This window comes from Populus alba, chromosome 4, assembly GCF_005239225.2.
Source record: "Populus alba chromosome 4, ASM523922v2, whole genome shotgun sequence".
Classification (NCBI taxonomy): domain Eukaryota; kingdom Viridiplantae; phylum Streptophyta; class Magnoliopsida; order Malpighiales; family Salicaceae; genus Populus; species Populus alba.
Genome location: NC_133287.1, coordinates 21160626 through 21185126, shown reverse-complemented (window position 1 = coordinate 21185126; position 24501 = coordinate 21160626). Strand labels below are relative to the sequence as shown.

The 24501-nt window shown below is 32.1% G+C and overlaps 2 protein-coding genes across 3 annotated transcripts; both read right to left on the bottom strand.

Moving 5' to 3' along the window:
• Positions 1-1930: 1930 nt before the first annotated feature.
• LOC118038848 (ubiquitin-like protein 5) lies at positions 1931-2693 on the bottom strand. Its single transcript, XM_035045306.2, has one exon. The coding sequence runs from the start codon at positions 2584-2586 to the stop codon at positions 2365-2367; it is 222 nt and encodes a 73-aa protein (XP_034901197.1). The 5' UTR covers positions 2587-2693; the 3' UTR covers positions 1931-2364.
• Positions 2694-3259: 566 nt separating this feature from the next.
• On the bottom strand, positions 3260-12481 carry LOC118038846 (uncharacterized). 2 transcript variants are annotated; one of them, XM_035045304.2, is made up of 19 exons: positions 12070-12481; positions 11275-11378; positions 11029-11115; positions 10853-10928; positions 10680-10754; positions 10523-10576; positions 9307-9366; positions 9095-9211; positions 8801-8895; positions 8500-8708; positions 8062-8159; positions 7770-7873; positions 7453-7618; positions 7087-7209; positions 6401-6483; positions 5857-5998; positions 5034-5063; positions 4803-4873; positions 3260-4351 (listed from the first exon to the last, which is right to left on the bottom strand). In XM_035045304.2, exons 1-19 carry the CDS (start codon positions 12106-12108, stop codon positions 3556-3558), a joined length of 2529 nt encoding a protein of 842 aa, XP_034901195.1. In that variant the 5' UTR covers positions 12109-12481; the 3' UTR covers positions 3260-3555. The 2 variants fall into 2 exon arrangements, with proteins under 2 accessions (XP_034901195.1, XP_034901196.1); XM_035045305.2 differs by having other exon boundaries at positions 3260-4348.
• Positions 12482-24501: the final 12020 nt, after the last annotated feature.

The following is a 24501-nucleotide window of genomic DNA, read 5'->3' as shown; positions in this document are numbered from 1 at the left end:
AAGAAACTAAAGATATTGAATGAAAAAAACTCAATTTGTTGATTTTAAAGAATTAGGAACATGATGTATAAGAGTTTGATGAAAAATCAAGATTATGAGCAACCTTGCCGGTCACAAAATAATGTTTCTAAATAACAAGCAATCTAAAAAAAAAATCTAAAATACAAATTACATAACTTTATTTATACCAGGTAAAACATTCTAAACAAAGCTAAAAAAATAACAAAAAATTAAATAAAATAAAAAAAATAATCATAAACCAACTAGTAAAATAATATAATTCTCGTACAGTAGCTTCTAAACTTTATTGCAAAGCCTTTTTAAACTCCAAGTGCTACTAAATTTTAACCCTATAGAAAAAAAAACATTTAAATTGTTTTAGAAAATTTTTAATTTGAATAAAAAATTATATTTGTTAAAGACATTAAAAAACATGAATAAAAAAACCACCTCCTCTTATCCAATCCATAAGCTACCAAGATTTCTTATCCAATCTGCAACTATGAAACTTTCCCAACTCCTTTACTTGTTAGAATTATATTAATTAAAGTCTCAATCTTTTAAACTTGTATTGACACTTCATCATTAAATACTACTTTTGATTATATAGATCCAATTCACATCGCCAATTAGATGACACAAGTTCAACAATAGAGTAATCAATTTGAAAATGTGTTTCAATTCGTGTTTTTAAAAATTCTGAAATTTATTTTTTTGTTTAAAATTAATATTTTTTTATATTTTGTATCATTTTGATATTTTAATATCAAAAATAATTTTTTTAAAAATAAAAGAATTATCTTAATGTATTTCTAAGTGAAAATCATTTTAAACCACAATCTCAAACAGATAAGTTTTGGTGTGGTTGTGTTTTTTTGAGTTGTGCAACTCAAGGCTGGCCTAGGCTGTTTTTTTTTATTATTATTATTATTAATATAAATAGCTGAGCTAATTTATATTCACCTCGACTAATTCTATAGATTTTAAAATTAATGATTATATAAAACCTTTAATAGTTAGTTGAGATTTATGAAACTCGAATCGGTGAACTTTAAAAATAAATTTAAAATCTAATTATTTAAACTAAAACCTAGGCTAATTTGTTGATTCTGGTAGTCGGTAGGGGTGACCAGTGATGTTCGCTATGACAGAAAAAATATAATTTATTTACTCATTTGAAATGCCAAGCATATGTAACTCATTGAGATGGCTATTGCAAAATCAATTTAGGAAACAGCCCTCAAATTAGACAGATTTTCTGTTTTTATTTTCCCTTATCCTAGTCAAACGAATTTAATAAAATTTTTGGTAAAAGAAAAAAATAATAAGTGATGGATGCTTATAAATTGTGCCTTTAAAAGACGAATAACCTAATTGAAAAGGCTTCATGTGATATCTGATATTTGCCTTGGTTTTTTGTATGCTGAATTTTTTTAATTATTATTGATTTGTTTAAAATCAAATAATAAATTGAAATAACAATTTTGCATATTTTGCTCTTAAATCTTTTTTTTATTAAAAAAATTTTTTGTGCAACCTGAGAAGACAACTGGAAAGAGAGAAATCAAAAGAGAAACATAAATTATATAGCAAAAATCATTATTTTTTTTATAAGCAATCCAAAAGTAGCGATGTCTTCGCCAACAGATATAACAGCAGCTTTGGCAGCAGCCATGGGAACGACGTTGAATATCCAAGACTTGGATAACCAGAAGAAAAATTTTAGTAATAAAAGCAAAAGGGTTAAAATCAACTCCAGCAGGAATATTCCAAAGATAGTAGAACAGGATCATTATTTCAGCATCCATATTTGCAACAAAGTGTTTAAGAGTTAATTCTAAAAGATCAAATCAAACACCCTGATTTGCTTTTGATTATTTTGTAGTAATTAAATTCTATTTAAAACTCATATTAATATCCTCTAAAGAAATTTAAACTAGAAAATCAATTTAACTATTATATATGAGACGGTTTTCTGGAACACCGCCGAACAATGCAAGAATCCAATCCACATGAAATCATGTGAAGTATAAAAAGAGGAAAGAGTCTCGTAACTGGAGAAACAAACATCTCATATGGGTGGCAGACAGCATTTTACACGATTAAATTAAACTACACAGATAATTTTGGTAGAGCATTGAAGGACGCACATCAACATGAAACACAGAACAGATAATTTTGGTAGAGCATTGAAGGACACACATCGACATTATACACAGATAACGCGCGCAGATATATGATATGATATGATATTCTCTATTGTATCCTTTCCTGGCAAAGGAAGCATCGAATCGCCTGAAACTAGAAGCAGAGAACAATCGAAAGAAATACTTGTTTAAGTTGTAATTACCAGAGAGTAACTGATCAGTTGTAGTACAGCTCGAGGCCCATGCCATCATGGATTTCGTAGTCTTTGAGAGTGATATGGTCCTTGTAGATCGTGTACCATTTCTGGATCCGGATCTTATCGGGTCGGGTGCCGGTCTGGGCAGCCACCAGCTTTTTGAGGTCCCCTATCGTATCATCTTCATTGCATTTTACTCTCACCTTCTTGCCCAATCTGTCGTTCAAGACCACCTCTATCATCCTTCCCTTCCCCTTCCTGTTTCTTCTCTCTTTTTCTACTCTTCACTCCCCTTCACTCACAATTGCATTGCCTATATACATAATAATGAGGACATGCCATTTCTAGAATAATCTCCATACATGCCCTTCTAGAATAATCTCCATTGGTGTAGATTCTCTTCGCAATTGCACGCGTTACACGTGACGAAACACAACAAGAGCACGGCGTTTTACCATGTATGTATGTACACATATATATACTGCTACATTTGGTTGGGGAGGAAAAAAAAAACCCACTCCCATCACCCGGTTTATTTCATGTAATATACCCTAGAACTCCGAATCAAGATGTCAATTTATTTGCTGTAACAAAATGTTCCAGGGCTACGAATATTTTTTTTTAACTTCCAATTAATTTAATTTTTTTTTTTTTGAATAGTTTTGATGTAGTATCAAAAATAAATTTTTAAAAAATAAAAAAATATTATTTTAATAATATATATATAAAAAACACATTTTAAAATATGATCTTTATCACCCTCTCCGGGGTTTTACAACTTCAGAATTGATCTTCCTTCCACCTAGAAATTCCTGGGAAAATAAATTCCTGGTACTAATCAAGCACATCATAAGCACCAAATTCCAAGATTTGCTAGTACCAACTGACTTGAAACCAAGAAAGAGACTTTAGCCAGAGTAAAACATAAATTTTGATGGATGAGGAAAACCCTACAAGTCAGTAACAGGAGGGAACGAAAGAGACATTGAATAATAAACAATTAGAGTAACTAACAATAATGACAACTAAACAAGCAGTAAAACCATAACACGACCTACCATCCAATCCCCATTTGGAAACCAAAATACTGTACATATATCTGCTGCATAATCCCTTGCCATCCAAAAATGGGGTCTGTGGCTTTAGGATCCAAGTTTTCAGGTTCAGAAAACCTCAACAGGATCGATCATCATCTTTTCACGACAGCAACCCTATTGATCAATCCTCCAATAGTTTGCATCATTGAACTCTTTATTATCAACCTCGGCAGTATCGGAATTCTCCTTCTCTGGAACCTTCGGTGAAATATTCCTCTTCAGAGGCCCTGCTTCACCAACTATCCCCTCCTTGAGAGCTTGATCCATTGCCTTTTCAGTGCCTTCTAACTCAACACCAACAAATTCAACATCCTCTTCAAACAAAGAAGGCATGGTGGGAGATTTTTTACTTGAATCACTGCTAACGGATGCATCACTAGAATCCTTGGAGGGTGATAAGCCATTTGGAAGTATGGATTCCCCACTTGGTGGGGAACTGGCACCAGGTGTTACTGCTTTCGCTTGGCTGGAAAGAGAGTCGTCAGAGCTGTCATTATCTTCAAATGGATTCACAGTTGATCCCCCTACTTGCAAATCTGATGACTCTCCCCACCCTACCCATTCAGGTAAAGGCCTATCTCCAAACAATTCTTCTTTGACTGATGTCTCATATTTGAAAAAGCTTGTATCAGGGGCATTTGCATCGCTGCTTTGTGAATCCAGACCAGTCCCAGGAAATTGATCGATGAGGTTTGTGTTGGAAGTGGATGTGCCATTGACAGAATCCTTGCTTTCGGTCAACTCATCTTCCTCTCCCACCACCACCTCATCATCACTACCGCTGTTACCGCCATTAGCATTTCCATTTAAGTTAATCTGATCCATCATCTCTCCAGGCGATGTGCTCACAAGTGAATCGCCAATTCTATCATCTTGGAATGCAAACCAGTTTGAATTTGTGAACAGACTGCTGCATTTAAATAAATTAAAAATCAGTGAGATTCCTAATCATATCCAAAAAGAATTCTCTCAAATATGTATGCTAATAATTTGACATCCAAGTTATTGATATTATATGATTTGTTAAAGAAATTATACCAAATGCACTGCTTACGCTAGCAACCAAAAAGATGTAAAGGTCCAAGTCAAAAGCATCGAGACTTGGCATAGCATTTTAAATACACTTTGACAATAGAGTTTTCTGGTAAATAGGGTGAAAGAATGGCAGGCAGATGCACACACTAGACATTGCTAAAGCTTCAGGCCAAGGGCAATGAGACTTGCACATTAGTAAGTTTTAAAACAACTTTTCTATTATGTATCCAGTAAATAGGATGAATGAAACATATAGGCAGGTGCACTTGCAACTTATAGAAGATCCAATATTTCAATATAAACAGTGTGATGGCTAAAACCCTTACCTCCCTTGGTCATCACCAAGCCTAAGGGATGATATAACAACTTCAGCAGACTCGTCATCAAAGTAGACATCCTGATATTAAAGACCAAACAACACATGTTTGATATCAGAAGGCAATATAGAGAAAAGTCGCTACCAATGAATCCCCCTCTCCCAAAGACAAATGAAAAGAAAAAAAGAAACAAAGATTCATACACAAACACATACTTGTATTATAAAGTTAAACTGTTACCTCATCATCTCGATCAAGGCTCCCATTGTCCTGCAACCAAAATGATAAAAAATTAAGAACCATTTCTTGTAGATTTATACATAAAGGATCCCTCTTATATATCACAAAATTTGAATGAGCCACTCAGAATCATTAGCTCAAAAATCATTCTTTTGATTTTATTATCTGAACAGATTCCTGAATTGATATACATACTACATTGATTATATTGTCGTTGTTAAAATAAAGTTTGGAAATAAATAGTTACTATTAAACCAAGGCACAAGTCATGTCCTGACATCTTCCCTGTTTTTATTTGAATAGAGAGTTGATTTTGTGAAAGATTGAGAATTGATTCTTGTAAAGGATAGGGAGTGTATTGATTGATGGAGTTTGGAGTTCTTGTTTTAGAAAGATGGAGAGGAGAGTGGGGACAGTGGTGTTATTTTGGAGAGTATGAGAAACTGATGGGTTTTGAGAGAGACAGGGGAGAGTGAGGAGGAATATGTGATGGCTCGAGTGAGAGATGCATAAGAAATAATGGTGGAGATGGGGATAGAGATGGCAACTGGCAGCAGAGAAGCAGGCTAGCGTGTCACATGATGAAGGAAACTGCTGGTATCAATTGGACCAGTGTGTTGATGCAATAACCTTAGAAGGATGAAATTTCAATGAATCATTCATAAGGCACTCATTTGTATTTCAGATCCTAGAAGGGGCTTATTGAGATATTACTCCCTGTTTTTATGAGTGATACAAGTTGAGAGCCAAAGTCCAGAAACATAAATAACAGGACAAAAAAAAAGGAGAATGAAAGTCATCAAAAAGAGAAGCCACTATGTACCTCTTCATTATCCTCGTTCCCGTATATTTTGTATCTAAAAGCCTGACTTAAATTATTGGCTAGAGCTGCCACATCATAATCTCTGTCATGAAGGTCATCCTCGTCACTGTCACGCGTCCTATCTTGCAAAGCTGTTGGGCGGCTGTACATAACAAGAGGATGAAGTGAGATTACCAATCCATTCTCTCCAGGGAGAACTCCAGTGGCAGTAATTTACAGCAGAAACACAAATGGAAGAAAATTATGCTTATCAAGTAAAAAGTTATTAGCAAATTTCAACATATAATTCATATTGAAAAATGATAACCCACCATACTGTTACATTTTTAGAGGGAGAAAAAAGAAAATTATAAGTGTGACACCCAGATAGCCAATAAATTTAAATCCTCATCACCATATCCTTATTATTTAAATATGTTTTGGACAAACATCTAGTTCTATATGTATCACATATTTGAGTACCCATCAAGCGATGAGCATACCACAGCTACAAACGCTGTTTTAAAGAGTGCATAAGCATAAACAATAAGAGGCAAGAGCATACCCGCAAGCCCATCGGTAGACATTTTCAACTGCATTACGCTCTTGCAAAACAGTGGCTTGCCACTCCATCCACTCAGTATTTTCCTGGAGATATATAAAAATACATGTTAGAAAAGATATTAAACCAAAATTCCATTGAAGGGACATCAGTTCAATCACACTGCTACATTGATGTTGGATGCAAAGATGCACCAAATGAAACAAGGAGTTGAATAGAGCAAATAACAAAACTATTAAAGTCATAACATTGTGTACTTCAGTATAAGTATAAAAAAGGATATTTGAAAATACTCTATTACTTAGAAAGGTTACTAAAAAAGAACAGATTTAGGAGTTCCAGTTCCCACACGAGAGAGCAAAAACTCTTCGAAATTGCAGGAGGAAAGAGCAGCAAGGTGGAAAACAATGTCATCATCAAAAGTAGCAACAGCCACAAAACACAGCATAGCACCTGGTTATGGATGCTTCTAGCCAAAACAAGCTTGATGTGATTTATATCAGAGATGATAAAGGTCACTCCAAACTTTTCTCTCAGCAATGGTTTTGAGGGCAGACTATTTCTTAAGCACTCATAACCTTCAACCAAACTTTATCACTAGTTCCACATGCCAGTAGGACTGGCCTTTTTTAAGGAAATTTGTACTCGGTGAAACAAATGCACAATGTACATCCCAGCTTACCACCCACCTGTAGATAGGTCTGAATGCGGCTGCTGATGTTTCCCAGCTGAGAAAGCTTATTAGAAATTCGTGTAATGTGTCCGAGGTTTCCTGCACGTGGTGCTTGTTTTCCAGCAGCAGGAACCGTTGGCTGCATAAGGAAACATGTTTATCAACACATAAAACATGCCAGTGCAGAATATAAATGACACTACTTGCATCTAATTTCCCATTCCACCAAATTCTAGTGGAGGGGGTATAGCATGGAATATAGTCTTCAGCTCTTTCCCCTTTGTTTCAGCAGATAACATGCAAATAAGTCCTTATCATTACCATTGCTAAGATTTTGCTATCATACAAGATTATTCCAATATCATAAAAAAGCTCCATATACCTTATCATTATCACCGGATATTAAAGGGTTTTTATCTGTTTGGAGAAATTTTCCAATCAAATCACACTCTTGAAGAAGATGATCAACCATAGCATCACTCTTGGTCTCCAAACAAGACATTATGATACTCTCTACATGATGATGCAAAGCGTTATTGTAAGGGTACCTGCATCAGTTAAAACATCAGAATCATGAATGATCACCTAGCACACCATAATTGGAGCAACTTCAAAAAGACGACAACTGTTCCTGGCTACCAACTTCATTAATCTACTGATTTGTCAATTCGCCATCTAAAAAATGACGCAGAAACTTACTCGAAGAACAGATTAAGGATTCTTTTGATGGTTCCCGAGCTGACTAACTCCATCTCAGTGGCTTCGTTTCCAGCTCTTAGTAGCACCGCAATGAATTCCACAATCTAAATTGAAATTGAGAGCAGTTAATTTCCAAACAAGTTTATACTTCAGTGTAATTTGAACTAAAGGTTTATATATTCCACCAACCATACATTTTATGCTGCCCAGCAGTTTCCAAAACCATGTTATTGAAATTTTCTGTTTTGCATTGTGTTCCATATGAAGATTACAGCAAAAGCATGAAACCTACCTTAAGACAATGTTTCCCAAGAGGAGGTTTCAGTACTCCATATGTTGTAGGTAAAATCCTCTCATCAGACCGGACATTCAATAGCAGAAGCAAGTTACCTGCAAAATGGAATGGGCAATCTTAACAAATACCGGCATTGACAGGGAAAAGATAGAAAAAATTATATAAAAGCATCATTTGTCAGATGCCTCTTCTATCCTTTTTTACATTATAAATTATACTACTTAATATGGTTATGCTAATCTTGGTTTGACTGGATGCATCCACAACATATAATTAATGAAAATGCATAGGGAAAACTGAAAAGTTTGTGGGCACCGCCAAACCCCAAAGAAAGAAGGAAAAAACAACGGGAAAAATCTCAGAAAAATCTTCCCTGTATTCCTGCTTTTTTTTTTGGTTGGGGGAGCATTCACACAACCATAGAAATTTACTCACCAAGTTTAGGTAACATTGCACTAATAGTCTCTGGATTTACAGGGATTGGAGACTCATACATATGGTGGCTTCGAAAAGAATGCATCAAGGGAGAAGACATTGCTGATCTTTTTGGATCCAGTAAGGATATACAAACAGAAAGAGAGTTGACAAGACCAGATTTTGACTGTGAATCTTCCAAGGCATGACCAAATATCCTTGCCACAAAACTGCATTTGCCCAAAACATCAAAACCACAAATAAATTAAAACATAAACAAGGACGAGTAGATTTAGCAGCCAAGATACAAAATCCAACAAACCTTGGACTCGAGAGTTTAGTAGCCAGGGCCGATGGAGCATTTCTAGTTATTGCACATAATGTTTCTGCTGCATTAGCATTAACTTCAGGTGGATTCTGGTTCACATAAAAGAAAATTATCAGACTATTTTATATATAATACATCCATTGTAAAGAGTCTCTTGCTAATCATTTCAGATTCTTCTTCCATTTTCAGTTGTCTGGTCAACCCTCAACACTAACCTTACATCCACAGATTTTTTTCTAGTTCATATCAAAAAAAGAGATGTTTTCTTGACAAAATTGCAGCACTTACAGAAGGACTCAATTTGTCTACGATCATTTCTAGCAAATTGCTATCAGCCAACCATTGCATCACATCAGTAAAATTAGGATAAACATGGTCATCAGCTCCTACCAGCCTAACCAAAACCTACATGAAACAAGCAATATCCAAAATCAACAAAATATATTACAAGCAAGAACTTATCGAAATGTAAACCACTACAGGATAAGAATCTCAATTACCTCCATAATGGATGTTATTCCGATTAAATCAACAAGTTGGCGGAAAACATCTTGATGGGCCTGTGAGAAACCGAATAATGAATATTTTCTCTAACAGGCTACTAACAATGGTCAGATACTCTAAGAAAGTGTAAACTGAAATACCAACACAATCCAAATTTTGCAGATCTCTGAGCAAATCATAAGCCTCACTTAAATGCTCATCTTGCCTAACATGATATACATAACAAATTGCAGAGTGAAGAAAATTTTCATGTTGAACAATGAGAAACTAATCAGGAGGGGAGGGTTCATGCAGTGAGAAAATTTTGAATGCAAGGCAGAAATCCTATGCTTCATGTCACTTCTATTAATTGATTGACTGAGATGAAGTGGTTTGAAAATTGTGCATAAAAAGTGGTCCATCTAAAAGAACCAGGACTTAAAGCTACTTTAACTCCAAGCCTATGAACAATAGAACTACTTATGCTGACAAGATTCTTGAATAGACTCTTTAGAACATTATAACCAAACATGCCATAACCATGTTTACTTATTTTTTTCATTCTCTATCTGTTCTCCACTGTTTTCTTTTATTACTTCTCTTCTCAGCACAAGTTTCAAAACCTTAAACAAAGTACCATCGACTTTACAAATCAACAAATCTGAATTCCTAAAATTCTCTTCAAAACTTTTCTATCTTCTTTTGTTTGTCTTCAGTTTTAATTCCTAAAAACTACAATTGTTAGTAAAGATGCCACTTGATTAGTTTGGTATGATAGATGAAACACATAAGTGTCAATTGAAGAGTCAGAGATGGATTTCTTCATCATATTGCATCAGCATTTATACTTTGGGATGAAATGCTATGTTCAAGCAGCAGAGAACACAAATATGAGAGGTCTAGTATGTTATTTACACAAAGAAGTGACAGTTATTATGACCCAATAAATGTTTATGTGGATATATATGCACCTGCATCCTTTCTCCAGTTAGCACAAACATTATGTATTCCTGTAATTTGTATTACTAAACTGAATTCTAAACCATCAAATGCCATGAAAACCTAACCATGAAAATATATATTCGCATAGCAGGTCACAGCCCATAATGAATATTTAAATGATGGGCATTGAACGGCACAACTTCCTTTGATTGAAACAAACATTTTTTTACAATTAAGCAGAGTAAAAGTTGCAACAAACCACAACATAGATATAGGAAGAAAAATTCTCACTTGGACATAGTTCATAAGTGGGACTGTCTTGCGTAACATGAGGCAAACAACAACCTAGAATAAATGGCAAATAGCATCAATGATGTGATCCTTGCCGAACAAAATATTAAAGATACAACTTCTCGTGAAAACTGGATACAAAGTTCTGAAAACATACTTTGCTGAAATACCCAGCAAGCAAGGCACTATGAGACCGATTTGGTTCCAAGAAAGAGAAGAGTAAGTTCATCAACTGAAAAAGCAAGAAAGTAAAGATAACCATCAGTAAAGAGCATTTAACACAACAACCTCCAGATTAAAACAAAGTGCAATGAAAAAAATGAAACCTACCTCCTCTTCCTCCACTAAAGTTTTAAGAATAACATCAATTTCACATGTAAATATCTCACAAGCAATGAAGGGGAACCTAAAAATCGAAAGCAATTTGTAAGAGAAAAAAAACAAAAAGTTAATGTAAGAAACATTTCAACATGAGAAAACAGTTTTCTCTAGTTAAAATGACATACTTGAAAGCTAGTTTGCTTTCAGCATCCTCTGAAGGTTCCTCGATAATGTATCTGAGCAACTGCTCCACTTGGGCTCTATCTCGCAGACTGCATACAATAATTTATGTTAAGCATCCACCAGGATCAACTTTATGATATGCTCTCAAACAGTAGAGAGACAGTAAACTATGCATGATAGAGAATGGCCTTGTGCAGAAATCAGAGCATTTCAGCATTGATGGTAAGAAGGGAGAAAAAAAAAATTACAAATTGATAAGTCGAGTGTTCAAAGCTTTGCATTCTTGGATTATTTCTTCCTCGTCAAGAAGCTCTTCCAACGTGAAATTATCTTTGTCTAATAATGACTCCACCTACAGATGCAATAGCAAGTTGGTATAAGTAAACTAGAAATAAGATAAGCAAATATCAATAAAACAACTAAACATGTTTGCTTATTAGAAAAATACTAACCAATCACGCAGAACTTAATATCATCAGCAATGGAATTAACATAGTTAGGAGAGTATAAACCTAGTAGCACTTTTAGCAAGGCGGCCCTCCCATTCAAAATTCAAAGCTAAATATAGTAGTAAATATAGAACCTAAACAAATTTTCAACATCATTTCTTTCATTTACTAAGAAGCCGCCACATACCCACTAGATGTGGATTGAATTAACTGCTACTGCAATTAAAATTAAAACATTTGTTAGAAGAGTTGATTAATTAATTAATTCTTCTAATAAATGTCACGGACATATAAAAGGTTCAAATGCAAACACAGGGCACTGCATACAAAAAACATGACAATTCACTACAGTTTCTACGCAAACATTCACTAATTAAACGCTGAATTAACAAATAAATTGTAAGGAATCACATAAATCTACACGATGAAAAACAACATCCATCTCAACTCAATCAGTCCAAGCCAGTTAAAACCATGAAATCCGTTTCAATTTAGAAGTCGCGTATTCCTAGGTTTCATAGATCCAAATAACAACGATTTTAAAGCTAAATTCACCAATCTTTACAAACCCTAGAGATGAAAAAATAAACTTACAGGAGAGGAGGTGGAGAGAGAGGTGAGCTTCCAAAACATGTTTAAAAGAGTGGAAAGAAAATTAACAGACGTAAAAAGCTAAAGGAGCCGCTGTAGATCTGTTAACCCCAAAAGATAAGGAACCAGTAAAATCTAGGTTAAGCACGAGACTCGATATGGAGTTGATAGAGAGAAAAGGAACCCTAACTTTCGATTGAAAAAGAGGCCAGATCGTGGAGATCGAGAGAGACAAAAAAATATCGCGAAAGAGTAGCTACGAGCGAGCAACTTTTTTTTTTTTTTTTTTTTGAGATAGAGAGGGTGGAGGGTGGGAAGAGGGAGGCGGAAAGGTACAGATGAGGGAGTCCGAATTTCACAAAACCAAAAATTTATGATGTTATTGTGCCTTTGCATTTGCATTCCATTCCATGCATGTGGGTGTTGATGTGTAGATGTTGATGCTGATATCGAAAAGGCATCATTATGTGAAGTTGTGAACTGAGCTTCATTTATCATATATTTTTATTTTTTATAAAAAAATTATATTTGTAAGATTTTTTAGTGTATTTTTATAGTTTGAATCCAAAAATTTATACATAAATGTAATTAACTAAATAAAAAATTATGTATGTGAATAAATAAATAAATAAATAAATAAATCTTTAACAATATTTAAAAATACAACTTGAAAAATCAAGGGACATGTGTAGATCAAAATGTTTAATCTTGAAAGATAGGATATTTATCTAGTTGTGTTTGCTAAATTTATTTATTAAAATAATATTTTTATTTAAGAAAATGATAATAGCAATAGAGATACAAATTAAATTGATCAATAAAAAAATAAAAAAAAATCATGTAAGGCTGCACATATTATAAATATTATCTTAAAAAAAATTAAAAAAAAATCCATACAAAAAAATTTAAAAAATTATGGATAAATCAGAAAAACTATTCAAGTTTAAATGTATAACTAAAAAAATAATTATCATTTAAAATAGGAGCTCCAAACAAAATTAAAAAGAGAATTGGTACTAATTTAAATATAAAATAAAAAATTAGACAAAAAAGAATCATTAATTTTAAAAAATTATAAAAAAGATTTAGAAAAAAAAAAAAAAGCAAAGGCCAAGCACTACGAGACTTGGAAAGCCAAGCCAGGCTAGGCCATTTTATCAGGGCCCACATATAGGCTTTTCCCGATAGGCTCATGTGATTCGGCTTTTATTTTTTTCTTGTTTGCAATTGGAGTCAACAACATGTCATTTGCCCTAAATTTTTTAAAAAAAATCAACTCGAGTTAGATTTTTCAACCCATTTTCAACCTAAAACACTTATAAAATACCGCAGAAGTCGTGATAAACATATCTATGGTCTCAAAAACTGCCCCAAAAATCAAAATCAACCCGAATCCAAAAATAAACCCGAGTTTAGATATGTTTTTTCATGAATTTTAAAGGTATAAAAACACCAAATATGAACTCTCCTAATCAAATTGAACCATTTGACATAAAATACAGTCCATTTTGGTAGCCTAATCGATGTTAACGACACTTTTCTCTCTTTACTGCTGGAATTCAGTAACCTCTCCCTCTCTCCTCTCAATCAAGAACTAAAAAAATAACAAAAATAAATTTTTATACCAAAATTAAAATGAAAAAATATTAGGGTACTTAAATGTATAATTTGCATGATTTTAAAGTTCAATGAATAAAGTGTATTTTTTGCAAAACTTGTGGCATGTCATCTATGATTGACGCCTTTTTCATTTCGATCTCTCTTTTTTCAATATCATCTTTTTATAAGAAATCAAAATCAAAATCAATTGGTAGGACTAAATTGCTAGAAACAACATTTAAGGACTAAATTAAAATATATATATATATGTATATATATATATATATATATATATATATATATATATATATAAATTCACACAACCCATCCATGATAATGTGTGAAAAGATGAATAGTGGAGCTTTATACGATGAAAAACTTGTACCTTTTAGAATAATACTTAATGTTTGATGATTAAAATTTTGGTCTAACCTTAAAAAAAGTCCCTACTTCTATAGTTTTTAGTTTTTGATGTTATCAAATTATTCTTGTTCTTCTTTTTTTCTTAATCAAAAACAAAAAGGTTTCATCATTTTTAAATCTAGTTTTCCCGTCAAATTAAAGTTATAACACCCAACCCATAATTGATTTTACTTAAGACCTAGATCGCGAGTTAAGGGTTTGACTATAGATTGATTCAAGGCAACCCAACCTTTGATTTTAAGAAGAAGAAAAAAAAAAAAATATGTTTTTTTATTAAAAAAAAAGGGTTTTTCCACTTAATCAGCCTAAAACCAATTACCAGGTTTTATAATTATGGTTTTGACAGGATTCTCACTTTTATATACTCTTAGGAGAGTTGAAGTAAAAAAAAAAAAAAACGAGACTAGTTTAGACAAGATGCATAATTGGGGGATTTTTTAAGATTTGGCTAAGAAGTTTTGCACTACTTGCCATTTCGGTCATTCCCTGCTTCTGCATTTTGTTAGTTATAAAACTAGCTAATAACCAACCGTAACGGATTTCAAGTTAATTTTTAATCTAATAGAAAAATATCCTAGTAATGTGAACATATTTTATAGCATAGAAAAATTTAAAATTGAGAATTGAAATTTTACTGCATGCATATAATAAAATAAAAATAAAATTACATGAACTAGCAGATTGTTAAGAGAGCTACGAACACTAACCAAAGACCAAAACAAGAAATTGAAAGACAATGCACATAATGAGACGAAGAGTTCTTCAAAACTTTATTTTATTTAATTATATGATAATAAAAATAGAATTTTAGCATAAATATAATAATTTAAATGTTGTTGAAGATGTAATTGTTAGTATATTTTTTTAATTAATGCATTTTTAAAACAAAAATATATTTTTTGTTAGTTATATCGTTTTTTGACAAAAAAAACATTTTCCAATGGCTTTGTCTCTCCTCCCTCAAGGTTTTAGGGATTGGAACACAAAACACATAAAGTTTGGGATCTAAACAAAAGATCCAAAACCCTAAGGGACCAGAGTTTTTTTTTTTAAAAAAAGCAAAATTGAGAGACTAAAATGTAAAATCTCAAACATTTTGAATAGAAAATATGAAAAAGGCTATTGGTTTTTATTAATGACAAATTTGATTGTTGTTCTTTTTTTTATATAGTGATTCTAAATTTTCCATGTAAAATTGAAGTGGAATTCAACCCAGGATGATCCACAATCCCTAGGGACATGAATAATTGCAATTCAAAGTGAATGAGAATTTGGAGCATTAAAAAAAAGAAACTTTAGGGGTAAAATTAAAAGAAAATCTAGTTTGAGGATCAAAATGAACATGGAGACAAGTTTAAGGGACCTAGCACAATTTTTTGCCCAGTAAAAAGTGTTATGAATAGTGATGTCTGAGGGATGAGCAGTTGTGGGTGGTATAATGAAAGACTGATGTACTTTAGTTTCTTTGTTAATGTTAATTGTTAGTGCTAATAAGTGGTTGCGTAATTAATTCAATTAATAGTTGAATTTATGAGTTTAAAATTGGAATAAATATAGAAATGGAATTAGATAAAGCTTTAACGTTATTTAAGGGATTGAGATGTTGTTTTCTTCTCTTGTGTTTTGTCGTATTCATTAAATGTTAATTATAATTTATGATAAAGACATATGAATCAACAATGCGTTAATAAATTTAAATATTAAACAGTAATATTTTACTATTTATTTATGGGGCCTTGTTGTCAAGTATACAAATTAAAAACAATGATACCAAGTTAAAAAAAAAAAAAAAAAAAACGAGAGAGAAGAAAATGCTATAAATATTTTTAATTAAAAACTTTTAACCACGTTTTCTTAGCGAAGTTTGTTGTTAATTATTTAGACACTGTTTGGCATTGCGTTCCAAACGGTGTTTCATCAAATTTCATTTTTTTTTTCTTTTACTAAAATTGAGTGCGGTTTGTACTTTTTAGATCGTTTTGATATGCTGATGTCAAAAATGATTTTTAAAAAATAAAAAAACATCATTGGCATGTATTTCGGCACGAAAAACTATTTGAAAAGCAACCGCTACCACACTATCAAATACGCTCTTATACTTCAACCAATTGAAAGCTCACACCAGGCTTTACTTTAAGATGCTTAGACGAAAGACATTTACTCTATTTCAGAGTAAATATTATGGATTTTTGCTTGAGAAAAGAGATGCTTAAATAGTCATACTCAATTTTGAAATCCAGTCCATCTGACGGGTTAACTTGAAACCCGGACGACCTGAAATAAAAACCAAGTCAAGTTAAGAAAAAATAAAAAAAAATCATGACCCGGTATAACCCGGGACTCGACAGAACTCGATCAAAAATCTGTTGACTTTTGTATTTTTTTATTATTAAAATAATATTATTTTAATTTTTTAAAATAAAAATTGAATCAAATAACCTAATAATCCAATTAAAATCTAGAACCTAAATTTTAAACCACATCGAATTTAAAAACTATGTTCATGATAATCTCTTCCATCGTGCCTTTCGGAAAAATCGGCGGAACTTATAAAAAAAAATCTCCCCCGAATAATTATACTTTTCCACTGAAAAGTATATTTCGACAACCAAGATCACTAGTAGCAAGAACATCACGCCATGAGCAATCCACTGCTTCAAAATTATTAATTAATTATCTATAAACTAAAAGAAAGGGGGGATTTATTGTATCCCTTCTTGCAAAATACTATTCATTTGAATAGTTCTTTGCTTCTTCTTCTTTTTCCTTTTTTTTTTTGATTTTTTTCAACCAATGATTTTTTTTCCCTTTGATATTAATATTTTTATTGGATTATTATACTTTTATGACATGAATCATGAGTTTGACGGGTTAACCCGATTGTCTCATGTTTTTTTTAATTAATTTTTTTATTTTCAATTTCATCATTTAATACTGGGTTGATTGAGAATTACACTTCATGATTTTTTTTGTTTGCTATTATGTTATTTTAGCTTAATGACTTGGGAATAATGTTTAATGAGTTAATCCGAGTTGACTCGAGTCATTTTTCATGTCATCTTTTTTCAATTTCATCATTCAACACTGAGTCAACTAAGAATTGAGCTTCATAATCTTTTTTATTTGTTTTACATAGGGATATCTTGGTCTCATGATCAAGGTCGCAAGTTTTGATATTTTAACCCTGGTTAAATTGGATTGTTTTTTATTTACTTTCTAAGAAGTCATCTTGGTTTCATGACCTGGTAAAAATGCTTAACGGGTTAACCTGAGTTTACTTGACTTATTTTTTGTGTCATTTTCTTAATTAGAATTTTTATAAACTTCATCGTTCACCATTGGCCTTGACAAAGAAGATTTAAAATTGAGCTTCATAATTTATTTTGATTTACCTTCTATGGAGTTATCTTAATCTCATGACCAATCACAGATTTGTCAGGTTAAACTGGGTTAAATTAGGTCATTATTTTATTTTTTCTATGAGGTTAATTCGGTCTGATGACCTAAGTCATGGATTTGACGGATTGATTCAGGCCATTTTTTATGTTATTTTCTTAATTGATTTCTTTTTTAATTGAATCCTTCAATATTGAGCTGATTAAGAATTAAAATTCATAATTTATTTTAGGTTATCTCGGCCTTATTACCTGGTAATAGTGCTTAACGAGTTAACCCGGGATGACTTGACTCGTTCTTTAGGTCATTTTCTTAAGCATTTTTTTTTTTATTTTGATTTCTTTTCCAATGAGGTTATCTCGGTCTTATGATCTAGGTTATGGGTTTGATAGGTCAACTCGGGTCACTTTTTTATATCTTTTTTTAATTGATTTTTTTTTTCAATTTCATCTTTAAACATTAGAATGATTGAAAATTAGGCTTCATAGTTTATTTTGATTTGTTTTTTATGGAGTTATCATGGTCTCAAAACTCGGGTAATAAATTTAACATGTTTAGTTTATTATAATAGTGCTTACTGAATGAGTGGTTCTTCCTCTAAGTAATAAAAGAGTAGATTTAAGTCCGTTTGTTTACGCGGTAGCTTTTGTTGTTAAAGCAAACCGCACATAATTGAATGTTTGGTAATGCTAAAAAGCATTTTATTGTTCATGTGGGACCAGACAAATTTTTTTTAAACCGTAGGTTTGCGGAAAGCAGCTTTTAGCTGCTTTTCGCAAACTTGCGGACAATGGAGAGTAAGTGAGCAGTGGAGAGTGAAACTCTACTGTTCGGGTCGGACCGGGTTTGGTCCAAAGCTAAATACATTGAACCGGGTCTGACCCAGTTAAAAAAATTCAATTTTTATTTTTATTTTTATTTGTGTTTTATTTAAAAAAATCAGAAGAAGATCGCTTGATAATCTAGCATTTGCAAAATTTGATCACAATCCCAATTTTGTTCTTGATGATATTTTACCTGATGTTGTTGCGCACTTAAGAAACCAAGGAAACTGTAGCCTCTGATGTTGTTGCACGCTTAAAAAACCAAGAAAATTATAGTCCTTGTCTGATAGATTTCTTACGTGATGAAATTATAGATAGTTTAATTGAATAATAAAAAATATTTGATATAAGTATTATTTATTTCATGATGTAATATCAGTAGTTAAATTTAAAATATTAAAATAAAAAACCATCAATATATATATATATATATTAATTATTTTATAATCTTAATCTGAAAACCATTCTTTTAATTAAATACATTAAACTATTTTTTATTCAACCTCAATTTTAACTACAGTTTTAACCAAATATATATAAATACCAAATCAATCTTATCTAAAAACATATTTTATAAAATAATTTTTTTTCAAACTACAATAACAAAAGCTACTACACTACCAAACTCCAGTTCCTTCATAGCCGTGGACGAAGATGAAGACCTATTTCTTTGCCAGCACAGCTTTGATCACACATTCATAGATAACTCTCTGACACTCGTTGAGACGTGGAAAAACCTCTACCCATTTTTTATCATCGCGTAAAAGTTTTAAAGCTTTTGAGGATCATACCTGAAATTTATTTATTTTTATCGCAAAAACATGTTGTTCCTCTACCATGACTTAAGAGCGAGACTAAATCCTCCTGATCAGGGAGACCACTCCTTATAGCTAATATTATGTGTGCTTAGAAATGTAGTAATAATTGATTTTTAAAATATTTTTTATTTTAAAATATATTAAAATAATATTTTTTTATTTTTTAAAATTTATTTTTGACATTAGTACATTAAAAAATTTAAAAACATCAAAATATATTAATATAAAATAAAAAATTTAAATTTTTTTTAAAAAACACTTTTAAAACATAATACCAAACACACTCCATCATAAACATCCTGGCTTTCTAAGATCTGATGAAAGAGTGTTATTTCCTAAACCGACATCTAGCTGGTAATGATGATGATGTGGATGAGTCTCATCAATATTTTCCTTTTGAATAGCCATCATGTATCTATCCGACCTTTCTTGACATGCTTGAATAAATACTTTATTTGAAATCAGATTTCAATATTAATATGAGCATTTACTTTATGAATAGACCTATATATATTGTATGAAACAGCACAGGTTTTCCCGAGCTTAATATTTTTCGAGACGATGAAGTCGTCGCGAAGATCGTGACATTCAAAAAAACAAGCCCATCCTCATAAAAAAGTCTCAAATTTGATTTTTTTTAGGAAGCATTTCGAATATTGGCCTTCTTTTATGCAAGAATCTCTTGCATTAATTTGAAATTCCACAAGAGTCATCATGTATCATAATTCTGAAAACAATGCTGTCAAAAATAGGATTGCTTTGTTTGACATTTGAATTCAGAACCTTGCCAAACTAGGAGATGAGTATGTTGTTAGCTTTTTTGTTTTTTTTTTCATTAATGAGATTAAATAATAAGCTCGATAGGGACTTGAGGAAATAAATGCGGGAATTGTAAAGCCATAAACTTCGAGTATTTTTCAATTAGAAATGGTTATTTTTAGTTTGGTTCAATTTTTATAAAAAAAAATAATCAAATTTTTTTTTTTTAAAAACACCAAAGTCAATTCAAACCACTGGTTTTGATTTAGTTCAATTTTTTAGAATAAAAACTAGTTCAAACCAGTTTAGCTCGATTTTTTTTCTGTTTTTTTAGTTTGGATTCAAATAACCAAAACCGAACCAGTCGTTTTTTTTTTTAAATTTTAATCGATTTTATTGGTTTTTTTTCACAATTTAATTTTTTTAGTTATTTTCTCAGTTAAATTGATTTTTAAGTTTTTTTACTTATCTTTACTTTCAATAATGATGTCTTGCTAGAAGAGAAACTCTCTAATGTCTTCCATAACCATGCCACCTATGTCATTTGATTAAGGATCATCATATATTTTGGTACAAAACAGTCTTTTTTTCCAAGAAAATGAAGTTCATATTCAGGATTGTTGACTCTAGCGATCATTTCTTTCCCATTTCAAAATAATTTTACTAAATAATTATTTAAATCAAGAATATGCATAATACTTTAAACCACATCTTCATCAAAAAACGTTAATGAGTTGTCATTAGTGAACGATGCAAGTCGATGAATTAGCAAGCTTATCCTCAGTATCGTAGATATAAAGTTGCATGAATCTAGGAACATCAACATCAATGGGCTAGAAAGATCATATCAAATGATACGTGTGACCATTAGTCTTAAAAGTATACATGAAAGCTAAAATAGAGTTATATGCGCAGATTTTTTTGCAGATTTTTTTTTTTAGATATAGCGGCATTGCTAGGATCAAGCAACAAATCTAAACATCAAGGCATTGGCCACACAAATTGCAACCAGATTTTCCCTTCTAGGCGATAAAGCAAGAAAACAAGACCTTTTGTTTTTATGGAACTTGAAAAATGTTATGAAAGAACTACATATGTCGAGGTATATATTTCTCAGAGTTTCTTGAGAACAAAAGAGTTGTAAACCAAGAAGGTAAAAAAAACATAAATCAATGGAAAAAATGCATGCCAAGTGTCAAAGATAAATTATGGGGTAAATTAAATACCAGAAACAAAAAAAGGGAGTCATGCCTCCTCATTTCTTGACAAGTAGCTTGGCCAAAACTACAGTGCTGCCGAGGAAAAGTTTGTATAGAGCGATTCGAATTGCTAGAACTAGGGATCGAAAAGTTTGTATAGGATCAAGATGCGAAGAGAGGGTGAAGAACTTGGCTCATAAATAGGTGAAATTGAGCTTGATCCAAGGGCTTAAAATGCATGGTGAAACTCGATTAGATGTCATGATTCATGATGAAATATGATGGATCACACAGTGTAATACTGGATGGCGAAGGGATCCCAAGGACAAGAACGTGTTCTTGTTGTAAACTTTGGCGACATCCAGTCGTTAATTGATGTTGATGGGATTCATGAAGTGGAAGGAGGATGATTGTGCACCCTGTCTTGTTAAGAGACAGAGGCTAAATCGAGCGATGAAATTAAAAAGGCATAAGCACAAAAGGCAATGCTCACATAGGAAGCGCTTTTGATGCTATCTATCTATCAAATGAGATTTTAAAAAGTAGATACATTGAAGATATTTTAGCCACCATCAATAACCAAGACCCAAACAAAAATTGATCACAAAGATCATTTTTTTAAGAAAATGGGGAAGTTATTCAGACCATCTCATGTTTTGGGTTGATTTTGTATTGCAACTTCAGAGTTTTTTTAGGAAAGGTTTGAACTGGGTTTTGATTGTGCTTTTTGGGTATGATCTGTGGTCCAAACCGACTGGATTTTAGGTTTAAACTAAGGCAGCTCGAGGCTTTGAAATTGGGTGGGTTTCGGGTTAAAAAAAAGTATGATTTATGGTTTGATTCAAAGTTAAATTGCCTTCCAATGATCTTGAATAGCACAATCACTTTCAATCCCACATAATTCATTCCTTTAATTCTCAGCAACCAAACAAGGTTGCCATTCATCTAAACTAAGTAATTTACCCTCCAGTGAAAAAAACCATTTCGACACTTGAAATTCACGTTTGAAAAACAATTTAAAACCCAATTTGAGAAATATAACAACTAATTAAGCTCAAAACCACCAAAAAAGAATTCTTGTCCAAAACCCAAAACAATGCTGAATTTCTCCTAAAGAAAAGAAAAGCCAAGTATAATCCTATCAACGCTTGAATTTAACTTTCAAAAACGGTTTGAAAACCTAAAAGAAGTGCTTGATTTCTCATAAACAAAGCAAAACCAAGCAGCCCAAATATAGTAATACTACTATTAACCATGAGTAGAGCATTACCTTATAGAGAGGGGGTAGTGAGAGTGAAGTGAAGTGAAAAGAGGGAGGAGGAGAGAGAATAAGGGAATGTATGATGTGTGAGTTTTGAAATGGAGAGGAAGAGGGAGAGAGATAAGTTAACGCTAGAAAGGAAAAAGAAAAGAGAAGGAGGGTGGGTACTTGCAAATAGTGTTAAAAGCAAGTGATTGAAAATGGAAACAAAAAGCTTAGCAACATTTTGGCTTTTAAATGAATTACCTAGTAGCATCAACAAACAACTACAAACAAATAAAATACAAACTAAAAATAAGAATTTGGCTTGTTTTTCTCCCAAATGAAACCTTTCAAAAAGTCCTTACCAAGTATCGCTAAAAAGCCATGAATGCATGCGTCGATAAGCATGTGCGATACACCTCACACACACATACAAGTCACTTGTTACTTGCAAAAATAAATAAATGGAAAAAATTGAAAAAAAAAAAGGAACATTTCACTAATCAAATCAAATGAAGGTCTCAAAAGGGGGAAGAATAGGGAAGGATTAAAAAAAATTAAAAAAAGAAGAAAAAAATGTGCGTTTTTTATTTATTGTGGTTTTAAAAACTTGAAAACAACAACTACCATACGTCAACAATGATGAAAAAACAAAACATTTAAGATTTAAAGCATGGTATTTGAAACTTAAACACGTAAAACATTATCATATAGCATAAAGCGCGGATCAAAAGCATGGCAAATTAAAGAAACAAACAAAATCAAACAAAAAAAACATTAAAAAAAAAACAAAAAACTTGAAAGAACATAAAAAGAAAAAGCTAAAGTTAACGTTATTGATGCTCACCAAGCAAGCATAGTAGCAACAAAAGCAGCGATGGGGGGAGGAGGCAATCGAATAATGCCAGCAGGAAATAGCATTGAGTAAAAGAGTGGAGTGAGAGATGCAAGCAATAACAGCTACAAGGAGACGTAAATGCCAAGGTAAAAGGATTAATGGAAAAGGTTAGAATCCAACTTTAAAGACAAATTAACACACAAAAAGAAACCAGAGGATAAAAAGGATCTATAGACAATAGCCATGCTAAAACTAATTAAAGGGAAAAAAAGGAGGAGCGACAAGCCATCAGGACAATCAACCCTAGGTAAAAGACGATGAGAAAAACAAGTCTTGCGTCAGAAATCGAACAAAACATAGAATAACCAAACAAGTTGGAAAGGAAAGTTAAAAAGAATGAAGGTGCAAAATGAAAACATGGTAGGAAAAACGTGCCATGACAAAATCATAGTCCTCCAGACAAAGTCTCAAACAATCAACCCACCAATATCCCCGCAGGATTACTTTGCCTACTCTTGGACACCAAACAATCACCCAATCCAATCATGGACGCCCCTCCCTTCAATCTTTTTAAGCATGTCACAGTTCCAGAAACATTCTCAGCAACCCACAACCCTAATTATCTACTTATGAAAACAAAAAATTAAATTTGAATTAGAACAAATATAATGGCGTAGTTGGACTTGCGATAACAAGTGATTTTTAACAGTTAAATATGAGTCTGTTATAATTAGATAATGATTTTTCCTGGATAGATTATATAAAAGGCATAGCAGATATATTTATAGACCAGTGAGACAAGTCTAGATTTAAAAGGAGATTTGATTGGGATAGACCAGAATAACAATCCAAATCTTTACAGAAGTTTCCGCGTATCATTTTTGTTAGAATAGTTATGAAATCACTACTCTAACCGTTGAATCTTTATATTTTAAAAATCTCGTTTTAAAAACTTGATTTTGATAGTTTTTGTGATTTTTCTTATTAATTTTGAATTTTATATTTTTTTATTTGTAATTTTAAATTTTTATTTTGTTTTTCAGCCGAGGTAGTGTTTTGAGTCTATTTAAAGCTTCTAAAAAGAAAGAATGAAAAATTATTATTTGAGAGAAATAAAACTTGAAGTTCATATTTGTAGTCTTTTTTCCACGTTAGAATTCTTATAATTTTTATTTATTTGTTACTATATTTAGCTTCCGCTTATATAGATAAAAACAAAAACAGAACCATCTAGGTATGCACGCCAACTTCGCTACAGTAGTACATGACGAGATCAAAGAATTGATAATTAAGCATAGCTGTACAAAACCAACCAACCATCAAATCCCACTCACAT